This window comes from Tamandua tetradactyla, chromosome 8 (genome assembly GCF_023851605.1).
Source record: "Tamandua tetradactyla isolate mTamTet1 chromosome 8, mTamTet1.pri, whole genome shotgun sequence".
Classification (NCBI taxonomy): domain Eukaryota; kingdom Metazoa; phylum Chordata; class Mammalia; order Pilosa; family Myrmecophagidae; genus Tamandua; species Tamandua tetradactyla.
Genome location: NC_135334.1, coordinates 40455656 through 40478316, shown reverse-complemented (window position 1 = coordinate 40478316; position 22661 = coordinate 40455656). Strand labels below are relative to the sequence as shown.

The window sequence follows — 22661 nt, the reverse complement described above, 5'->3', positions numbered from 1 at the left end:
TTAAAAGTGGCCAAGCCACGAGATGAAAAAGCAAAACACCTAATTAATGTGGATAGTCCCACCTCACGCCGTGGGCTGAGCGCGCAGCTCCAGGTGGACTACCACGCCGGCTTCGCTGTCTCTCTGCGTCTCTCCCTGAAGCTCGGCTAGTCTGAAAACTTCCAGCGCCGCCTGCTCTTCGGCGTCAGGCTTTTTGCAGCAGACCCCTCCGCGGTCGGGAGGCGGTTGACGCGAGCCGGGCGCGCTGACGTCACCGTGCGTTGGCGTAAGCCCTCCAGGGCCCGGGGGGTGGGGGGCGGTTTTAGGAGCGCAGGACGCGAGCCCTGCCTGGTCTGGCTTGGCCTGGCTGCTATCTGCGCTGCAGCTGCCAGAGCCTGAGGAGGCCTCTAAGCAGCCTTGGCGCCGCCGCAGCATCGCTTCCGTCTAGTTGCGCCGGCATCACGGTGAGTGCAACTCTTTGACGGCCCTGGCGGCGCGGGTTCGCGGGAGGCGGCTTGGGGCATTCCGGCTAGCAGGGAGCCACTTCTCTGAAGTGCGGAGGTGCGAGGAAGGCCGAGGCCTGGGGGCTCTTAGCTGAGGGTTGCGGGTCGCAGTGAGCTCTGCTTTCTGCCTTTGACACGGTTTTCATTTAATTCGGAAGCCCTAGCTTCAAGGCATGCAATCGAAAGTGGTTTAAAAAAATTGAGTTGTTTTCACGCAGACTCTGGCCACCGCCCATTTTTTCAGCCCTTGGTGTTTGGCCAAGTTGTTTTCTCTCAGAGGTTTTGCAAGGTTTTAAACTTAGCTTTCGGTATTCCTTAAATTTAAAATATTTAAACGAAGACGGCCCTGTGGTGGCGAGATCTCACATTTCAGAGTTAACAGTTGCTCTCTGCCCTTCTGTAGACAATTGTTTATTGTGAAAAATAACCCCGGAAAATTAATGACTAAATCCCATAGTTTCTCTGTTTTTCCCTTCTGGTCTGCACCCCACACAACCCCCACTCCTGACTGTCTATAGTTTGCATAAAATGGTAAAATCATCAATACAGTGCTCGTCGATAGAAATCTATAATTTAATATGCGATCAGATCTAGTGTAATAAAAGCATTCATGTTAGTGGTCACAATTCCCGAGGCCATTGTTTCACAGGCCATTGTGCTGTTTTGTTTTCTGTGGTTGTGGCTTTGTAATTATAGGAGTTGTAGAGTTTAAGTTTTATATAATGAGCTCCTGATGCATTTTACTCTTACTAGACTAGGCAATTTGCCTAGTCCTGGAGAGACTTGACATTAAAAAATAACATAACTGTCTAATAACTTCTGTGTTCTTGCTGATGGGTATAGTAAAGTCTTTTTTCAACATTATCTGTTTTTTTCACCAACAAACTGTCAGAGATATCCTTAAACTACTAAAAAGTTTTTACCAGAAAAGGTGAGGAGACTTCCCTTTGTGGAAATGTCCGTCTGCGTCAAAGTTGTACATTTTTCAAAGATGTAAGTGCTAATGAGAGGATATTGCATTTATTTAACTTATGAGCTTTTCCAGTTACAACATTTTGGTGACAAATAGCTGGATTCAAGATGTATTGTCTAAAGTATAAATTCTGTGATTCTCTTTTCAATAAAACTAAAATTTTCTAAAATAGCTTTTGTATTTTCTTTTCAGATTTTACAACCTTGAAGAATCTACTTCCCTCAACCCCGCCCCCGGCAATAATAAATCCCATTATGGAAACTCAGACACTATAAAAAGGGATATAGTTTGAGTTTTGTGGAGTATAATTTTGTGTATGAATTATGTTTAAAAACAGAAAGGCTAGTCTGTTGGTAATACAATATTTCTGTTAGCATTTGTCATGATACCGGAAAAGACAAACTGTGACTTTTGATGAATTGATTGGTTATTTACAAAATGAATGATAGAGATGCATGATTCTTAAAGGAAAGATAGATAATTTAGTTTTTACAAAGACAGGAAATGTGAGAAGTTTCTGCTGTTGAAATTTTATGGTTAATTTTTTTTGGCGATATACCTTCAGATAATTTTAGTTGGTAAAGTATAATAAAGTGGTATGCAAAGTTAGTAAGAAATAATAATGATGCTATAGGAAGAGGAATCAAGTATAGAAATATGGAATAATTAACAGTTTGTGAGCTCTACGCAAAATTTATTTCATTTGATATGATACACCATTATAAGCTTAGGTTCAACAAAGCTTGTGAGTGTTGGCTTCCCTAAAAGTTATTAACTGAAGCTTACAAAACCCACTTACGTATTATGGGTTATGCTGTGAATATAAGCTTTGTGAAATTAGTCTTTAGATAATATGGCTATATGAAGACTTCAATTATTTTTGTTTACTAGAATAGAACAAGGTTTTTTTTTAGTACCTTACTTAAGTGCTTATAGGAAAAGAAGCCTGATGCATATCATTTTCCCCTGTCTTTTAGCATAATCAGTAATTGGCCTGATATCCAGGCATTGTAGCTTGTAACCAAAAGTAAATTAAAGGCACAGTTTAAGTGGCTTGGAATTTGGTAACATAAGCCTCTTTTAAAAATCAGGGGGGTTTTAACATATTTTCAGAGGTACATCAATTCTGTCAGGCTATTAAGTTAGTATTACACTAAATTATAGGTAAATAGCACTTGGGTGACCTAAAAAAGTTAACATAATCCCTCAAAATATTAAGGTTGCATCTTGGTACAACCTAGGAGAGATAGTCATTTTGAGTGTGTAATCAGGTGTAAATTCAGTAAAGAAGGTTTAGTGAATTCTAGATAAGTAAGCTATAATTTGTTTCCTTTTTGTGATAAAAATCTAGTCTGAAGAGAAAAATTCATGTGAAGGCTTTTAGCCATCAAAAAGTAAAAGCACCTACTCATGCACAAAACTACCTCCCAAAGACTTGACCCAGGTCCCTCTCATCAAAAATTTGTGAGTAAAATGGAAGATAGCACAATCTTGACAAATTGGACAAATGACAACAAACAAAAAATGAAATACGACTTTTCATGTGAACTCTACCGAATGTCTACATATTCAACTTTCCCCACCGGTGTTCCTATTTCAGAAAGGAGCCTTGCTCGTGCTGGTTTTTATTACACTGGTGTGAATGACAAGGTCAAATGCTTCTGTTGTGGCCTGATGCTGGATAACTGGAAACAAGGAGACAGTGCTATTGAAAAGCATAAACAGCTGTATCCTAGCTGTAGCTTTATTCAGAATCTAGTTTCAGTTACTAGTCTGGAATCCAACTTTAAGAATACTTCTCCAGTGAGAAACAGTTTTGCACATTCATTATCTCCTACTTTGGAACATAGTGGCTCATTCAGTGGTTCTTATTCCAACCATTCACCAAACCCTGTTAACTCCAGAGCTGTGGAAGACTTCTCTCCCTTGAGAACTAACCCCTACAGCTATGCAATGAGTACTGAAGAAGCCAGATTTCTTACTTTCCATACGTGGCCATTAACTTTTTTGTCACCATCAGAATTGGCAAGAGCTGGTTTTTATTACATAGGACCTGGAGATAGGGTAGCCTGCTTTGCCTGTGGTGGGAAACTGAGTAACTGGGAACCAAAGGATGATGCTATGTCAGAACACCGGAGACATTTTCCCAACTGTCCATTTTTGGAAAATTCTCTAGAAACACTGAGGTTTAGCATTTCAAATTTGAGCATGCAGACCTATGCAACAAGACTGAGAACATTTATGTACTGGCCGTCTAGTGTTCCAGTTCAGCCTGAGCATCTTGCAAGCGCTGGTTTTTATTATGTAGGTAAGAAGCAAACTAATACATAGCTATACATTTTATCTAGTTCAGTTTGATCTGACATATTAAAATTTGCATCTAATTTTGGTCTTTTTTTTCTTTAGGTCGCAATGATGATGTCAAATGCTTTTGTTGCGATGGTGGCTTGAGGTGCTGGGAATCAGGAGATGATCCATGGGTGGAACATGCCAAGTGGTTTCCAAGGTAATTGTTTTTCTAGATACTGTTAAGTAGAACTCTGCTTAAAAAAGCACAGAGTTTACATTATGATTAGTTTACATGTAAATCACAACAGGCCTTTTATATCATTGAGAAATTAACCTTAAATTTAATTTTAATCTAAATTTTAATTTATTGAGAAATGTTTTAGAATGTTCTGTGGTTTTTTCTTTTGTAAGTCATGTACTCATAATTTGACTTATTCTTGATTATCATTTTTAATTATGGCCATAAATTTCATTTATTTATATCCCATCTTGCTTTAAAGAGGACTTTATAAAGATGTGTAAGATAGAACAAAAAGATCATAAATTAGAAAAAACGTAAGAAGGGAAAACGAAAACAAGAGAAGGGACATAAATAGATTTAGAAACAAGGCATGTACAAAAAAATGCATATAATAAAATCTTATCTGATAGCTAAATGTGATTATAATTGCAAATTGTTTTGTGTGTACAATTTTATCTTCTCATGATATGCCACTTATCACCTTTTAGCCACTCTGTCTCTGGCAGTGTCTCCTATTTTCTAAAACTAACCTAGGGATAATTTTGAAGCAGTGTTGTTAGTGTGGAAATAAATTTAGAAATGAATTCTGTCTTTGTTATTCAGTAGGTATGTGAGCTTGGAAGTTATTTGACCCCTTTTAGCCTTTTTCCTCATTGAAAAATGTGGGGGTTGGACTGGAGAATGTTTTAATTTGTGAATGCCATTCGTGCCAATGAGGAATCTCTTGAACCCTCTCAGGAAATTAACACATCAATTTTATATGAGAGTGATTACAAAGAAATTTGAAGTTACAAATTTTTTATTATGGATCAAAACGTATTTTTTAAATTATATTTTTAATCTTCACAATATATCAAGATATATTTTTTGCTTTTTCTCGCTCAAGAATGGCATGCTTTATTTATGTAAGAAAAAGGTTTATTATAAAAAATGTAAATGGCTTAGTTATACTTGGGTTTTGGGATTGAGTACATACAGTCTATAACTGATATTGTAGAATCAAAAAGACAAAAACTGCTTCCTAATTCCAACGTTTGAACAACTCCATTTTGTACTTTTCAAAACAAAAAAACTTTATTTCTGTAATTTGTGTTTCATTTCTAAATGATTAAATAAGGGAGAAGATTTAAGGGTGCTTTTTACAAACACTTCTCTGAAAACAACACATTTCAGTTCTGGATAATCTTTGAACTCAGTAAGTGAAAATCCAAAGTGGTTAATCATTAACACTGTATTTGAACACAGTTTATTCATTTAATAGATATTTGAGTGCTTACTGGATACTGTATTAGGTACTGGGGTCATGACACTGAACAAGGCAGACAAAAATCTCTGTCTTCATGGAGTTCATTGTGGGGGGAGGGGGAATATGAGGTCAGGGTTCATTACACTTACTGTCTTTAACCATTATGAATATAAATTAATCAATCCAAGAATAAAAATAACTTAAAAAACTATCTAAAGATCAAGAAAGCAATGGCTGCTAGCTTTATCTGAAAATAAGACCTGAACATGCTTATGTGGTTTATGCTAACTTCTGTGCATGTTTATTATATTCACTTTGAGTCTCTGAAAGTATTCTGTTTTAAAGGGAAGAAATAATGTTATTGATTGAGTTTTTCTCCCCACAAATAAGATTTTTTATTTGTCACTTTTAAAAGTCTGAATTTTAAATAGATTCTTGGATTGGTGGCTCATATCTATCAGCTCGTTCAACTTTCATTGATTTCCCAGAACTACTACTTTGACCATGGAGTTTCACGAGTTTTCCCAATTCAGTCTTGGGATTTTTCAGCATTTTTACTTTTCTAATGAGCACATCATGGAGAGCACAGATAAATTGGCAAGCCTTTTCTATGTCTCTACCAGTGCTGTCTGGAATCAATTTATTGACCACTTCTTTCAGGTCATTTGTCTGTACCTCTCAATCATGATTTCCATCATCTTCTGAATTTGACAGACCTTTTAGTGCTGAGCCTAAGAAGTCTTCCAAATCTGATTTTTTTGTGTGTTGTTTAGTAAAACCAACATAGAACAGATGAGGCAAATAACCATCAGTAGTTTTGACATCAGCAACATCTTCAATCATGGTCTGTCATTTTTCGACCATGAGTACATTTTGTCATGGATTAGATCTATGTCATGGAAATTGGTTTGGCATTTTCTGTCCTGCCCACCTTTAGTAATTAACTTGAATTTTCTAAATACAGCTTTATCATCCTCCAGATCAGCAAGGCTTACTTCAAAAACATGACCCTTAAGGTCATCAGATGCAATTTTGATTCCTTGAGTTCTTGTAACTAGTGTTTTCCCAGTATTTCTTATGTTAAACATTGCTGTTGTTTTCACATCATACCATTGTTTAGAAAATGGATTGACCACTTTCTTCTTGGCTTCCTTTTTGCTACCTTTTGTAAGGCACTTGTTCTTGCCAACCATCATGGAGCTGTTCAGAGATTCAAAAGATATTGAAAGGTATTGAAAGTTATGTTTATTGTGGTGTAATTTACATGGAATCAAACTCACCTTTTTTAGGTGTACAGTTCTGTGAGCTTTGACAAATGTATATGGTTATATAACATTACTATAATTAAGATATAGAAAGTTCTTTCCTGCACTTTTAGTCACTCTCTCCTCTCATCTCAAATCCTAGCAACCACTGATCTCTTCTTTGTTCCTATTGTTTTGCCCTTTCCGGAATACCATATAAATGGAATCCTACAGTAGATAGCCTGAGTCTGGCTTCTTTCGTAGTACATCTGAGATTCATCTATGCTGGCTATGTGTATTAATAGTTTGATTATTTTTCTTGCTGAGTAGTATTCCATTAGATGATTATGCCGTAATTTGTTTACCTTTTGACCAGTTGAAGGATATTTGGGTTGTTTACAGTTTGGGGTGATAATGAATAAAACTACCTTAAACATTCATGTATAGGTTTTTGTACAAACATGTTTTCATTTCTCTTAGATAAATATTTAGGAGTGGGATTGTCGGGTTGTATTATAAGTGTATGTTTTAATTTCTTAAAAAACTGCCAAATTGTTTTCTGAAATGTCTGTCATTTTTAATTCCACTGGTAGTGTATGAGAGTTTCAGGTGTTCCACATCTTCACCAGCACTTACTTAAATTTGTCATTCTCCTAGATTTTAGTGATTCTAGTAGTTGCGGAGTGGTATTTCATTGTGGTTTTAATTAGCATTTCCTTAATGACTTATGTTGTTAAGCATCTAATCATGTCCTTATTTACCATCTATACATCTTTTTTGGTAAAGGGTTAAAATTTTTTGCCCAATAAAAAATTTTTAAATTAAGTTTTGAGAGTTCTTAATATATTCTGGAGACAAGTCCTTTGTTAGATGGGTTTTGCACATTTTCTGTCAGTCTGTGATTTTTTCTTTAATTTCCTTTTTTTTTGCATGGGCAGGCACCAGGAATTGAACCCGGGTCTCTGGCATGGCAGTAGTTTTCTTAACAGTCTTTTGAAGAACAGAAGCTTTTAATTTTGATAACATCAATTTATCAGTTCATATTTTATGCGTTGTGCTTCTGGTGTCTTCTCTAAGACATCCTCGGGCAAAAAGATTTTTCTCCTGTGTTTTTTTCTATAAGTTTTATCGTTTTAGGCTTTATGCTTCAGTATATGACCTATTTTAAATTCGTTGTTGAATATGGGATAGGTAGAGATCAAGGTTTCCAGTTGTCTGGCACCTTTTGTTGAAAAACAAAAGGAATGGAATTAGATAGATGTATATGGACCCCCTGGAATACTTTTGAGTAGTTTGAAAACAACTATTTGGAAAATACTGTCATATTATGAAGAGATGAACATATTTGATCTTATATATATTTTTGAGAGTGATAAATTATGCTCCGAATGTAATGGAAGTGAACACTGGAGAAAGATTGGCACTTTTATTGTGAAAAATCACATTTTAGGAATTGGTTATGGTTTCTTAAATTGTGTTAGTTTCCAAAATTATTTTGTCTAGAAGCATTTTTCTCCAAGTCTCAACTTTTGACCCTTTGTGCGTTCAGACCCTTTGGTGGTAGTGGTCTGGAATTGAATGTAAAAAGTCATAAACACATCATACATAGGAGAAGTTTGTACTGTTTCATTAGAATTTTGTTAGATATATATATGAAATGGATTGTGATGTAAAATGTATTTTACTGTAAGTACAATTTAAAAATTTTTGAAAGTCACTTTCCTAGAATAGTCGAGTTATACTTTTGGATAAACAATTATGAAAATAATTTTCCTTTTATATTTTAGGTGTGAGTTCTTGATACGCATGAAAGGTCAGGAATTTGTTGATGAGATTCAAGCTAGATATCCTCATCTTCTTGAACAGGTAAATACATTGTTATTGCCAATATTGGATTCTCCTAAATATAATTTTAGAAAAAAATTAGAAGTGAATTTTGCATGTTTTCTTAAAGATGTATATTTTATATCCATGTAAATGATAACTTTAGTTTTTATTTTTGTAACCTACTTGTTCAGCACTTTAGAAAAAATTATTCTTTGGTTTTAGTGTTTTGAATGAAAAATTACTGACCCTGCCACTTTACATATATGTAGGGGGTTGGAGATAAATCTTTAGTGTCCCCTCCATCTTTTCAGAAAAAAAAATAAACAAAAAACTTGTAAGGTATATAGAACTTCTGAGAGTAAACTAGTGGAAATCTGACTTTCTAAATGGAATGAGAAACAATAAATTTTCCAAATTCCAATTTGGAAGTAAGATGAAGTTTAGGATAATTTATGGATGTTCAGGATAAAAAGTAAAGCAAAGCGAAGTGTGCAAATTACTCTGTTGACAAGAGTATGTACATCTACTAAAGGTAAACTTGCTGTAGTGTTGCCCTGTTCAGGTTGTTTGAGAGTTCTGATTTAACCTATTAATTTATCTCCTGTTTCATAGCTATTGTCAACTTCAGACACTCCTGGAAATGAAAATGCTGATCCACCAAGTATGTATGAACTTATCAGAGAGAGAATAGGAATGTTTATAGGAATGTTAAGAATGAAATATGTAAATGTTTCTGAGATCATAGGAAAAAATGTTGGGAAGTTAACCAGTAAATATTGTGTATCTGCTTTGACATTTTAGAGGATTCTAGGAAACTTAATTGTCTTTGTTCTTAAGGTATTACATTCCAACTGGTGAAACTAGACATCAGCAAACAAAAAATAACAAACAACTCAAATAATGCCAAATGAGTAGTACAAATAATAATTCCTCCTAAAGGAAAGATTGCTTTTAGCAAGCAAGATTTGGAAAAAGACCGGTTCATATATAATTTAAGAATTGGGCTAGATGTAAGGTAAAAATTTAAGTTAGTTATATAGTATTTTAGAGCAAGGCTAGGAAATAGTATATCTTCTGGTTGGAACTTAAATTTAGTCACATCTGTCATTTAGTTAATTGTATAATGTACATGTCTTACGGTGTCCACAATAGTGAAGATCATAACCCACCACATCGTGAAAGGTGTGTTCCATTCTTGGTACACCATTTTAAGAGAGATATTGTCACCAGAAAAGGGTGAGCTAGATATGTAAGTCCTGGAAATCATGGCTCAGGAGAATTTGGTAGTATTTGTCTTGGAAAAGAAAAGTGTAACCTGAATACATAACTCTCCCCTGTGTGATAGAGCTGGAAAAGATTGACAACTGTGCAGACTATTCTTTTTTAAGATTTATAACCATAGTTCTTAGGTGGATGCTTTTAATACTACCTTACCCTCTTCACTCTCAGCTTATAACCTTGCTTTCCTGAAAAAAATAGAAACTATCAAAAGAGAACGATTTCATCCTCCAACCACAGAACCACCAGTCTGCATCATGAATCCGTATACTCTTCTTTCTACTCTTTCAGAAAGGATTAATTATCCTTGCCACTATCTAAGGTCATACCCGTCTACTTTTCCTCTGGATCCCATCCCTTACTGTCAGCTTAATAATTTTATTTTAGCAATGATCTATTGTTTCTCTCTTGAATTATCAATTTTCCCATTTCCCCTGGATCTTTCATTTCAGCATAAAAAGCATAATGTATGATCACTAATCATAAGAACCTTTCCTTGAACCTATGTCCCATCTAGCTATTATCCCATTTTGCTGCTTCCCTTTGTAAAAATATCCCTAGAATGATTTATCTATACTTACTCTCTTTACTTCCTTACCTTCCATGCTTTCTTTTAGTTGTCCTACTTTAAAACTGTTCTTTTCAGGGTTATTAGGTATCTCCATTTTAGCAAATCCACTGACCAGTTCCCTCTCTTCATCCTATTTGATCAGCATTTGACATAGTTGAGTGCTTAATTTTTCTTAGAGCACCTTCTTTGTCTGACTTCCTGGACACCACACTTGGTTTCCTCCTCTTTCCCTGGTTGAACAGTGTCCTTTGCTGGTTGTTCCTTTTTAAAACCCTAAGTGATTGAGTCTCCCGAAGGCTCAGCCCAAATTTATTTCTACATTCCTAAGCTACAGGCTTGAATGTTGAACTACCTGTTTAAAATTCTACTTGGCTATAATAGGCATCTCAGAGTTAACATGACAGCAACAAAAATCTTCCCCCATCCTTCATCTCTCAAATTTATTCCTTCTCTGGTCTTCCCCATCTCATATAAAAAAGTTGGTTCAAATTAGGCATCATCCCTGATTCCTCTCCTTCCTTTACTTTGTATATCTAATCTATTAGATGCTTTTTCATCTCTACCTTCATAATATATCCCAAATCTGACTATTTCTCACCACTTCTACCACTATCAACCTAATCCAAACTACCATCATCTCCTGTCTTAGCCTCTTAACAGGTCTCCCTCATTCCATTTTACCTAGTTATAGTCCATCTCAACAAAGCCTCCGGAGTCTTTTTTAAAATGTAGATCATGTTTTATCAATCCTTTGCCCAAAACCCTTCTAAAACATTCTAGCAAATTTAACATAAAGTATAAACCCTGTACAAGGCTCTTCATGATCTGAACATTTCCCACCTCTCTGAATCGATCACCTTCTCATTTCTCCTCGCTGTGTGTGCTTTGACCAATTAGCCTTTCTGTTTCTTAAACATGCCAATTTTTTTTCTTGATTTAAGGCCTTTACACTTGTTCTGTTTGCTTGGAAGACTTCTTTCACATATTCCCATAGCTCACTCTGTCTTATCGTTCAAATCTTTATTCTGGTATTGTATCTTCAGACAGAGATTGCAAATACTATTGAACAAGGGAGTGCTAAACACGTTGTAGATATTGTCTTTTTGTATGTATTATACTAGTCTTCCAGCAGATGGCAGTAAAGGGTCTGGAAGAATAATGTCTTTTTTTGTAATTTTCACAGAAGCACCGTGTGGGCTAGCACTGACCTTGTCAGAAAATGCTTCCCTGGTCACCCTATCTAAAATGTCCTTCTACATCCTACTTTCCTTTTTTTCTCTTTTAATGCAATTTTAATGAGATATAGTCACATACCATAAAATCATCCAAACTATACAATCAGTGGTTCACAGTAGAGTTGTGCATTTATTACTACAATCAATTTTTGAATATTTTTATTACTCTAAAAAAAATAAGAATAAAAAGAAAAAAAAATACCCAGAACATCTCATATCCCTTGCCCCTCCCTATTATTTATTTATTCTTTGTCTTTATTTTCTTACTCATCTGTCCATACAATGGATAGAGAGAGTGCCAATCACAAGGTTTTCACAGTCATACGGTCATACTGTAAAACTTATATAGTTATACAGTCATCTTCAACAGTCAAGGCTACTGGATTACAGATCAGCAGTTTTAGTTATTTCGTTCTAGCTATTCTAATACACTAAAAATTAAAAAGGGATATCTATATAATGCATTAGAATAATCTCCAGAATGACTTCTCAACCCTATTTGAAATCTCTCGGCCAATTGAACTTTATTTTGTTTCATTTTTCTTCCCCTTTTTGGTCAGGAGGGCTTTCTCAGTACCATGATACCGGGGCCAGCCTTGTCTCCAGGAGTCATGTTCCATGTTGCCAGGGAGATTTATACCTCTGGTAGTTATATCCCACGTTGGGAGGAGGGCAGTGACTTTACCTGCAGAGTTGGCTTAGAGAGGCCATATCTGAGCAACAAAAGAGGTTCTCTGGGGGTGACTCTTAGGCATAATTATTAGCTTCTTTGCAGGAATAAGTTTCATAACAGCAAGTACCAAGATCAAGAGCTTGGCCTTTTGAATTGCTGGTCCCCAAGGCTTGCTAGAATTTTAGGAATTCCCAAGGTGAGGAAGTGTACTATTTCCACTTTTTCCCCCCAGTACCTCAATGGGACTTTGCAAATGCTTTTTTATTTTCTGCCCAGATTACTCTGGGATGTATCAGGGCATTGCACTAACCTGTACAAATGAACAATATCTCACTCCCTGTTTAAGTTTCCATGTAATTATAGTGTTTGAATAAACTGACCATGCAAGTTAAATTAGATAGTGTACTACAGAAAAATATAAATTTTGCACCAAATAAACATCTCCTTTGCTCTCACCCTGAAGTTGAAGTTTGAAAACATAGTCAATATCATTCTTTATCCTCTAGTCTGATTTACCTTAGTCCTCTCTAGATCAGCTTCATTCATATCTCTAATTGAAGTCTATTTTTTCAGCTTTTAAAATAGTTGCTATATGGGGTAATGCTGACTTTCATAACTGCAGAACGCTAGCTCTGAGTCTCAGGTGTCACACAAGATAACTGACGTTCCAGGGAACAGCCAGGTTATACACAAAGAGCTGAGCATCTCAGAATTTAGAAATAACTGTAACAACTTATTGTAACAGGAATAGATGTGACTGTTGTAGGAGTTTACAGTTTAGGAACCTTTACAATTAGCCTTCCCCTGATAATATATGCTTTTAAATTCAATTCTCAGAGTTTGCACGTTATAGTTAGTCTATATTATTGAAGCGTAATAACATTTGTCTTTTTGTTTTTGGCTTATTTCACTGAACATAATGTCCTTAAGGTTCATTCAACTAATTGCACGCCTCACAATTTCATTCCTTCTTGCAGCGGCTCAATATTACATTGTATGTATACACCAGTTTGTCTTTCCATCCATTAGTCGATGTGCCTTTAGGCTACCTCCATCCCTTACAAATCATGAATACTGCCACCATAAACACCAGTGTACAAATGTCCATTCGTGTCCCTACTCTCAGTTCTTCCAAGTATATACCTAATAACGGGGTTGCAGGATCATATGGAAACTTTGTACTTAGCCTCCTGTAGAACTACCACACTGCCCTCCAGAAGGGCTGCATCATTCTACTTCCCTACAACAGTGAATAGATACATCTCTCTCTCCATATTTTCTCCAGGAGCTGTATCTTTCTGTTTATTTTTAGAACAGTTTTATTCATATAACATACTATCCATCCTAAATAAACACTCCATGATTCCCAATATAATCACATAGTTATGTATTCACCATTACAACCTATATGAGTACATTTCCATTTCTTCTGCAAAGAAAGAAGAGGGAAAAAAATGGAAGAATAAAAAATTTAAAGAAAAGAAGAAACACCACCACCAAGAATCCCATACCCCTTCTTCACACCCCCCCCTCATTGACATTTAGCTTTGATATATTGCCTTTGTTACATTTAATGGAAACATGTTACAATGTTACTGTTAACTATAGGCCCTAATTTGCATTGATTGTATTTTTTCCATATACCATCCTATTTTCAGCACCTTGCAATGTTGACAATAATTTGTTCTCCCTCATGTAAAACGTTCTTATATTTATACATTTAACTACCATCATTGTCCATTTTAGGTTTCTCTAAGTTATACAGTCCCCGTCTTTATCTTCTTTTTTTCCTTCTGGTGTTATACATCCCCTAGCCTTCCTCTTTCAACCATACTCACATGCAGCTTTGTTCAGTGTACTTACAATATTGTGCCACCATCAGATAGTATTTTACTATCCATTTCTGGATCTTTACAATCAATCCTTTTGAACATTCTGTACTCCTTCAGCATCAAATGCCCAATTTCACCCTCTTTCTATGTCCTGATAATCTGTGTTCTCAACTTTAATTCTCAAAGTTCACTCATTAATGTTAGTTCATATTCGTTATACCATACAGTATTTGTCCTTTTGTTTCTAGATAATTTCACTCAATGTAAATGTCCTAAAAGTTCATCCATGTTGTTGCATAGGTCATGACTTTATTCTGGACCCTTACTACACTCTTCTCCAGACGTCTCTCTCTTGTCTTTTCCTATCTTCCTGTAGTGTTCCCTTTAATATTGTTTCTGGAGTAGGTCTCTTGTTCACAAACTCTCTCGGTTTCTGTTTGTCTGAAAACATTCATTTTTGAAGTACCATTTTGACAGATATAGAATTCTTGGTTGGCAGTTTTTCTCGATATCTCAAATATATCATACCACTGCCTTCTCACCTCCATCGTTTCTGCTGAGAAATCCACATATAGTCTTATCATGCTTCCCTTGTATGTGGTCAGTTGCATTTCTTTTGGTGCTTTCAGAATTCTTTGTTTCCTTTTTCTTGGGGCACAGCCCTTTTCCAGTATTCTGAGCTCAGCTGACCCAAAAAACCCTCTGTTTAATTGTTTTTTCCTTCACCTCCACCTCCTCTTTGCTGGAAGAGACTTCAGGGTTCCTTTCCTGTTTGCCCTGGGTTTTTCTGTACTCAGAGCTTGTATTTAGCAACCCAGATTTGTACATTAAAACTGCAGTTGGAGCTTGTTTTGAGTTACCGTCCCTTGTTCCTAGTAGAGACTGTATCTTTTTACCTTGAGGGAGTATCTCCAGAACAGCCTGCTGTGCGTAGAGGGGCACTGACCTCCACAGTTTGGGACCTTTACTTACAGTGCTGCGCTATGATCTTGGCCCTTCCACTTGTTCTAGATTGGAGTACAGTGTGTGTCTGGTCATGGATGTCCCCCTAACTGTTGTCCCAGATAGTTCCTGGCTATTTACTAGCTGTTCTAGAGGACTAACTAAATTCCACACCTCCCTATGCTGCCATCTTGCCCTGTCTACCTCCCCTACTTTCCTTTAATCTCTATGCTGCTTTATTTTCTTCAGAGCAATTGCTACTATCTAAAATAATATTGCTTTGTTTATTGTTTAACTATATTTTCCCACTGCACTTTTTTGTGTGAATTAGTCTTCCATTTTTACTATATTTCTCATCTTTATTCATGTTATTCTTTCTGCCTTAGCTGTCTGCCTGTCCAGATCCTGTCCATTTAAGTCCAAACTCTAATGCCACCTTTTCTTTGGAGTATTTCTTGATTTTTCACCCCTATTTCTGGCTAGAGAAGATAATTTCTCATTTCTAAATTTGGGTAGCTGTCAATTTCCAGTAATGACTACACATCAACCATTTGGGGAGTTTTAAAACAATACAGAATCCTAAGACCTAGAGAACCTTTCATTAAGTAGGTCTAGGGTGCAGCCTGAGAAGTGATATATTTTTTTAAAGTACAGCTTATTAGTTCGACTCTCATATGACCCTTATCAAGTTCAAACTATTATTGAAGTTATAGGTAATTAGTGCATATGGCTCACCTCCCTTACCAAAATGCAAAGGCATGAGATTAAAGATTGCATCTTAGTTATTATTTTTCTCCATGGTTTTACATTTGTGGAATTAATAGTAGCATATGCCTTCTTTTCAAATAGTTGTTCATTTTGGAGCTATAGAAAGTTCTTCAGAAGATGCAGTCATGATGAATACTCCTGTGGTTAAAGCTGCCTTGGAGATGGGCTTCAGTAGAAGCCTGATAAAACAGACAGTTCAGAGTAAAATCCTAACAACTGGAGAGAATTATAAAACAGTTAACGATATTGTGTCAGCACTTCTTAATGCAGAAGATGAAAAAAGAGAAGAGGAAAAGGAGAGACAAACTGAAGAAATGGCTTCAGGTATTTGAGAATCACTTGCATTATTTCTCTTTGGGGCTTGTAGGACTGTCTCACATGTTATAAGACAGTTAAAATCCTTGCCATACACTCACTAACTGCTAGTAACAACCCCTCGTCATTTCCAAGCTGTATCTCCCCTTCTCTCCACTGTGGGATGGGCTACTAGCCCTAGTTGAAAATCATTGACTAGTTTTTCAGTATGTTTATTTTATGATAAGAGTCCCTGTTTATGCTAACGTGGTTTTAAGCTATATTTCATTTCTTCCTAATGTATAGCAAATTTAAATTGTTTTGAAAAAGCAAGATTGTAAAGTTGGATGCAGCCCTATTTCTACTGTTTTTTTCCTTCAGATTATATTTTTAATAGTATATTTTACTGCTTAATCCTTGCTGGGTGATCCTTATACAAAATATAGAATTGATGAAATTCTAGGGCTTGATGAGAACTCCCTGCTCAACCCAGTGGTATAAGGAACTGACCTTGGTATTCATCCAGATCTTTTTAAGTCTGAAATAATTATTCCTTCAGCAAATATTTATTTCCCATGAGCACCAGTGACAAATGTCACGCTAACGATGATAATTGCTTTAAGTAGGTTATAGACAAGCTGTGGAGACTGGTAAGCAAAAAAGACAGGGTGAAAGAGCCAACAGCATTAAAGGTTATATATATAGTATAAATGTGGTATTTGGGCTGGAAAACACTTTTTCTGTTTAAGTTTGTAAGTAAAGATAGAAATAGGTTAATAGAACCTTATTCTGTTGCTGTGTAGCAAAATGTCAAAGTCTGGCTTCTTGATTGACACAGATTTGTATTTAGATCCCAGATTTGTCAGTTATTAATTTGGCAATTTATTTAAGGAGGCCTCAGCTTTCTCATGTTAAATTAAGAATAATAACAGTGCCAATTCCAGAGGGTTTGTAGGAATTACACGAGATGTTGCAAGTAAAACACTTTGGCCTGGTTCCTAACACATCCAAAAATGTTTTCGTTTTACTATGAAGTAGATTGATTTGGGGAGTGGAAGGGGCTTGGTGAAATATTGAGAAGAATGAGAAGATTAAGGAATCCTTAAGCAGTAATGAAGCCCAGCTAAGGTTTCAATGTCATCGTTGTAATAAATGTATTCATCTTAGTTTTGTCCTTTTCTCCTACTTTGTGTGAGTCAAAGAATTGTGGAGTTTACAAGATTAATAGGGAAAATGCCCAGTGAAATTAGAAAGAGTTTAAGTGTTAATATGAGAACATTTAGACTAGAATGAGAGGTAAGCAAAGCCAGGGAGCAACTCTTGTGCTAGTAGAAATCGCATGGAGATTTTGAAAAAGATGAAGGTCAAACATGTTAGCAGTGAGATGAATTGTTAAACTAGAAGAATAAATTTTAGTCAGGGAAGGAGAGAATTTCATAATTTTAGGATGAATAGAGTAACTCACTTCTAGAAAGATATAAAAGAGGAAGAAAGAGACTTTTCTTATAATTTGTTCCTCCTTACACAAACTAAGCTTCTGCCTTGTAGAGATGCATTTTTTTTTGAGGGGCTGAAAACATGCAATTATTCATGCAAATATTATGATGACTGGGAAATTGAAAGGCTTTATGAGAAATAATTTAGGAATTCTTGGCCATATGCCATAAATGTAATTTAAAAAGAATGAAAAAAACATTTGGTTCTTAAAATACCAGGTTTGATTCATCTGCAGTTTTTTTTTTAATTGGTATACACTTATACATTTACATAAATAACGGCAGCTAATTATGTCCAGATATTGTACTAAATGCTATTCATATGTGTTCTCTCATTCGATACTCAGAACAACTTTCTGAGGAAGGTGCTGTTATTTTACAGATGAGGAAACTGGCTTATGAAAGGTTAGGGCATATAGCTAGTAAGTCGTCTGTCTTGACTTCACACTCAAGCTCTTCTGGTCAGAGATCTGACTTTGCAACTTACTCTCTTGGTGACCGTAGGTCACTCATTCTTTTCTGAGTCATACCTGCCTTGTTTAATGAACAGGATCTTTAGGTGCAAATGAGATAATTTATTTGATATTTGATAGTGCTTATAAAACTGAAGTGATATAATGCAAACAAGTATTTTTTTCATGGGGGAAAATATAGAGGTGGGAAATTTTTACTATCCTGTAAAATTTTTGCTTTCTTTCAACAGAACAATGGAAAAAGTAGGGTTCAAAGAATTATAAATATATAGACTTTAAAATTACACAGACCCTTTAGGTCCTGTATAATACAACATAACTAAAACATCTAAGTTTTCTAAATGATGGGCATTCACAAGGCAAACAAGTCATCTTGTCTTCCTTCAAGCACCTAGTTAATGCCTAAACTGTTTGTTGGGTTGGTTGGTTGTTTGAGAAAACAGGAATGTAATTGGAGGACTATGAAATCTAATGGACTTGTTTCTTTTTCTTTTTTTCTTTTTTAATGAAGATGACTTGTCATTAATTCGGAAGAATAGGATGGCTCTCTTTCAGCAGTTGACCTGTGTGCTTCCCATCTTGGATAATCTTTTAACGGCCAATGTAATTAATAAACAGGAACATGATATTATTAAACAAAAAACACAGATACCTTTACAAGCAAGAGAATTGATTGATACTGTTTTAGTTAAAGGAAATGCTGCAGCCAACATCTTCAAAAATTGCCTAAGAGAAAGTGACTCTACATTATATAAGAACTTATTTGGTAAGTTTATTGGGAAAATTATTTTAGAAATCCTTAGGATTGTGTTCATCTCTGTTTAACAAAATAAATCCAGCTAGCAAACTACAGTCTATACTTTTACTTGTTCTAAGAGTAAAAGTCTTTTATTGCCCAAATATTGTGACTAAATGTTAATAGTTCCTTATAATATTTAGCCAGAATCTACATTGTTCCTTATATCATAGGTGAAGCAGTTTTATATTTGTAAGGTGATTCTTTTTGCATGTTTTTTCCCACCTCAGTTGAAAAGAATATGAAGTATATTCCAACAGAAGATGTTTCAGGTAAAACAAAAATTAATACTTAAACCACCATGAAATGTTACCCTCATTTTTTCTAATGGGAGGTAAAGTAGAAAGAAACTCCCTTTCACCAAAGTTTTTTTTTGTTATTAGGTCTGTCATTGGAAGAACAATTGAGGAGGTTGCAAGAAGAAAGAACTTGTAAAGTGTGTATGGACAAAGAAGTTTCTATTGTATTCATTCCTTGTGGTCATCTGGTAGTATGCCAGGAATGTGCCCCTTCTCTACGAAAATGCCCTATTTGCAGAGGTATAATCAAGGGTACAGTTCGTACATTTCTTTCTTAAAAGAGAAATAGACTATTTATTAATCTATATAGAAAAGTCCTTAAAATATTGAATATTTGGAGCCATTAGAAGTAAAGAAGGAATTATTGGTTCTTTAATTAGTAACATTCATGTGTTCTACTCTTTGGTACTAGCAATCTTGCTTCCAGAAATTTTGATATAGCATATATCATATTTAATCTCAATCTCTGCTTATTTGCAAGGGAAGATTTTGTTTGATGAGCTATCTTAGTATATATGTGTGAGCATATGAAGTTAAACAGTAGTCACAGTGCTGTGATGTATCATTTCAGGAGTTACTGTGTTTGGTATTCTTTCTGAAAGCTTTGAGTACTCCGTAGGAGTGTAGTTTTAAAAAACTGGAAACCAGGAACTCGAGTTTTTCAGAGTTATGGTGCCAAATCCTCTTTGGTGCTTTTCATTTATGTTGTAAAATGGGATTTTTTCTTATTGTAAACAAGCGTTTCACTAATTTGTGAGAAACATCTTAATAAAGTACTTTAAAAAGACATCATCAAAATGTTTCTTTCTACCCTGAATTAAAAAGTAATTTTCATATGTCTTCATTGGGATATAAGGATTAAATGGAGATAATGTAGCTAAGCACATATCTGTCACATTGTAAGCCTTCAAATACTAACTATTCAATAAAAAATTAAATTCATGAAGCAAATAAGTGTTTTTAAAATAGTAATGAGATTTGTGAGAAGTCCTTTAAATAGTTGCTAGTCTAGTTACTTTGTATATTATAATGTTGAATTGAAAATGAATCAGTATCAAAAACTCAAATAAAATTAGGAAATCTGTATTGGAATTTTCAAAAAAATACTGCAGGTGTTGATGGGATGAAACAGGATACAGGAAATGGTAGTACCTCCTTTTTTTTTTTTTAACATGGGCAGGCACTGAGAATCAAACCTGGGTCTTCAGCATGGCAGGCGAGAACTCTGAGTTCCTCCTTTTTGAGCCTAATTGTATTTACCCTTTTCTAGATCTTTCTGGTTCAATGGCAATCTTCAGAGTTCTGGTGCATAAGGAGATCTAATGCTAAAAGCTTCATTTTTCTCCTCAGTGCACATCTTATGAATTTCCTTTAAATAGAGAATACACTGGGAAGGGTGAAAATTTCTCTGCCCTCAAACTTCTCTTGCTTCTATTTCCATGTTGATATCCTGGTAACGTATTTAAGTCCAAATGCATACACCTAGGTGCAAGACCTCATGTTAGTAAGAGAGGGACCCCAGCCCCTTTCTGCCATTATAGAGGGAATGTAAGGAAGGAATTTTTTCCCCCTCAAAATTTAATAGGTAGATAACATTAACTCTGTTTTCCAACCTGGAACTGTTAAGATTCCTGAATGAATTATTAACTCCCATAAGGAATCAAGTTAAAATGTTCTTCAACACCATCCAGTATGTCTAAATCTTAAAACTAATCAGCTTTATTGAGAAATCACATACCATGTAATCATCCAAATTGTACAAAATTTTTGGAGGCCCTGTTTTTACAGGGCTATGAGAAAAAAAAAATCAGCTTTGTTTTCATGGAATGCTATAAAACTTTTTAGAAATATATATATATATATATTTTTGCATATTAGGTATTGTATACTGAGTATACATTGTATGCCAGGCATTGCCTCTAATCCTTTCAACTACTCTGCAAGGTAAAATTTGAACATGAGTCTACCTGTCTCTATAACTTGTGGTTTTTGGAAAACTGTCCTATTAAATTCTATTGATATTTTAAAAATAATTGCATGGGTTGCCATCTAGTGTAATTGTAACAACGGACTTGAGTTTGAGGGTTTATCATCTTATTTGGCTTTATTCAGTTAGCTAGCTAGTTTTAATAATGTATAAGGAATTCAATAAAAAATTGAAAAAAATGTAAGTACATTGTAATATAATTTATGGTTTACCCACTTACTCTATTATCATTTGAGAGTAGAATTTTAGACTTTCATTTCTTAACACTTTCGCTCTCATGATGATAATCAGACTGCCCTAAGTGAGGTGCTCATTATGTTAACAAATGGATGAATGTCGTTAGTTTTATTTATTGCCCTATTTAATCTTTAACACCCTAGGAGATATGTTATCTCTGTTTTGTAAATGTAGAAACTGAGACTCAGTGAAACAATTTAGATTGCTATAGATAACAACTGGCAGACTGTGAATTGTACATCGTCTGGGTGGGAGTGACTTGAGAACATTTACATTTTTTTTAACCATCTCTTGCTAAATCATATTAAAGTTTTCCATTTTCTTATTTGTGTTTGGAAATAGTATTTCTGAATATCTTCACTCTCTTAACTTAAAAGGGAGGAATTGTTATGTATCATTTGTTAGGTCTCTTGCTTCTGTCTTGGTATTTTTCCATGTTCTTGAAAAGAGAACAGGACAAGAACTGGAGCTGAATAAAATCCTCTCTTCTGTTCTACCCTTAACAACTCAAGAGACCCTTAACTTATTGGGTGCCATTTATTTCATAAGTCAAAGGACAACTGGCTGTCAGTTTTGAACACAGACTTAAATTTTTTTCCTGGAAGCGTAACATTTCAGTCAGTATACCCTACTAAATGTAAAATAAACCTATTAGTTTAAAAGTAGCAGCTTTAAACTGTTTTAAACGGTTTATAATCCTAAAAATTGGGGATATTAAAGAACTGTGTTTATGCAAGTTGTATCTATTGATATTTACCATGTTAGAAATTAAAACAGATTTTAAGTAATTTATGAATTCATTAAAAGATACTATAAACACATAACATTCCTTGATATTTAAAAAAAATTAGTGAAAGGAGCAGCATTCTTAGCTCGTCTTTCAGGACATATGTGATTATTCATTCAGGGAAAGAGGGTTTGGATAGCTTGGTAGAAGTGAACAACCATGGTGTTTAGTTCTGTTATTGCTAGTATACTGATGTCCAGATCAGTTTTAACCAGGGAGCCTTTGAAGTTAGTTTTTAATCCTTAGCAGCTCTGACAATAAAGGTTAAAGGGTTGTAAGCCACATGACTGTAGAGCTCAATGTAGTGTAGTGAAAAAAGCCCTGAGTTTCAAATCCAAAGGCTTTGCCTCAAAGCCCAGTTCTACCATTTAATACAACCGTTGGCAAACCCTTTCCCTCCCTGATTCTTAGTTTTTTCCCATGAGGGTCAATAATTTGACTTGATATTCTTCACAGGCTTATAGTGGTATCTACAGTGAGACTGTCCATAAGAACATCTATGTTCACTATTAGCCTTTGCGCCCCCATTGGTTTTTAAGAAAAGTTTTAAAAGTAACGATAAATATTTTATTAATAAAAATGGGCAGGGTCTCTCAACACCTTTGGGCAGAAAGGCCATCTCTCCCTCTTAGGTGGAAGGAAAAGCATTTTCCTCTTCAGATTTCAGTGAGGTTATTAACTAGTTATATCT

At 35.2% G+C, this 22661-nt stretch overlaps 2 protein-coding genes across 7 annotated transcripts in view; one reads left to right on the top strand and one right to left on the bottom strand.

The window, feature by feature from the left end:
- Window positions 1-696, bottom strand: part of LOC143644315 (uncharacterized) — a 40721-nt gene extending 40025 nt beyond the window's left edge. For 3 of the 5 annotated variants that reach the window (XR_013156596.1, XR_013156597.1, XM_077113141.1), the window contains exon 1: window positions 63-696. Coding sequence is in view for 2 of the 5 variants with exons in the window: in XM_077113141.1 (XP_076969256.1) it covers window positions 64-414 (351 nt within the window). In the remaining 3 variants the exon portion in view is untranslated. The remainder of the gene's footprint in view (window positions 1-62) is intronic. The other 2 variants (XR_013156598.1, XM_077113142.1) reach the window with 1 other exon arrangement.
- Window positions 257-21149, top strand: BIRC2 (baculoviral IAP repeat containing 2). Of its 2 annotated transcripts, XM_077113136.1 has the most exons (9): window positions 257-443; window positions 1648-3763; window positions 3862-3961; window positions 8263-8341; window positions 8915-8963; window positions 15683-15925; window positions 18376-18630; window positions 18891-18932; window positions 19044-21148. In XM_077113136.1, exons 2-9 carry the CDS (start codon window positions 2866-2868, stop codon window positions 19235-19237), a joined length of 1860 nt encoding a protein of 619 aa, XP_076969251.1. In that variant the 5' UTR covers window positions 257-443; window positions 1648-2865; the 3' UTR covers window positions 19238-21148. The 2 variants fall into 2 exon arrangements, with proteins under 2 accessions (XP_076969251.1, XP_076969252.1); XM_077113137.1 differs by lacking the exon at window positions 18891-18932 and having other exon boundaries at window positions 258-443; window positions 19044-21149.
- The last annotated feature ends 1512 nt before the right edge of the window (window positions 21150-22661 follow it).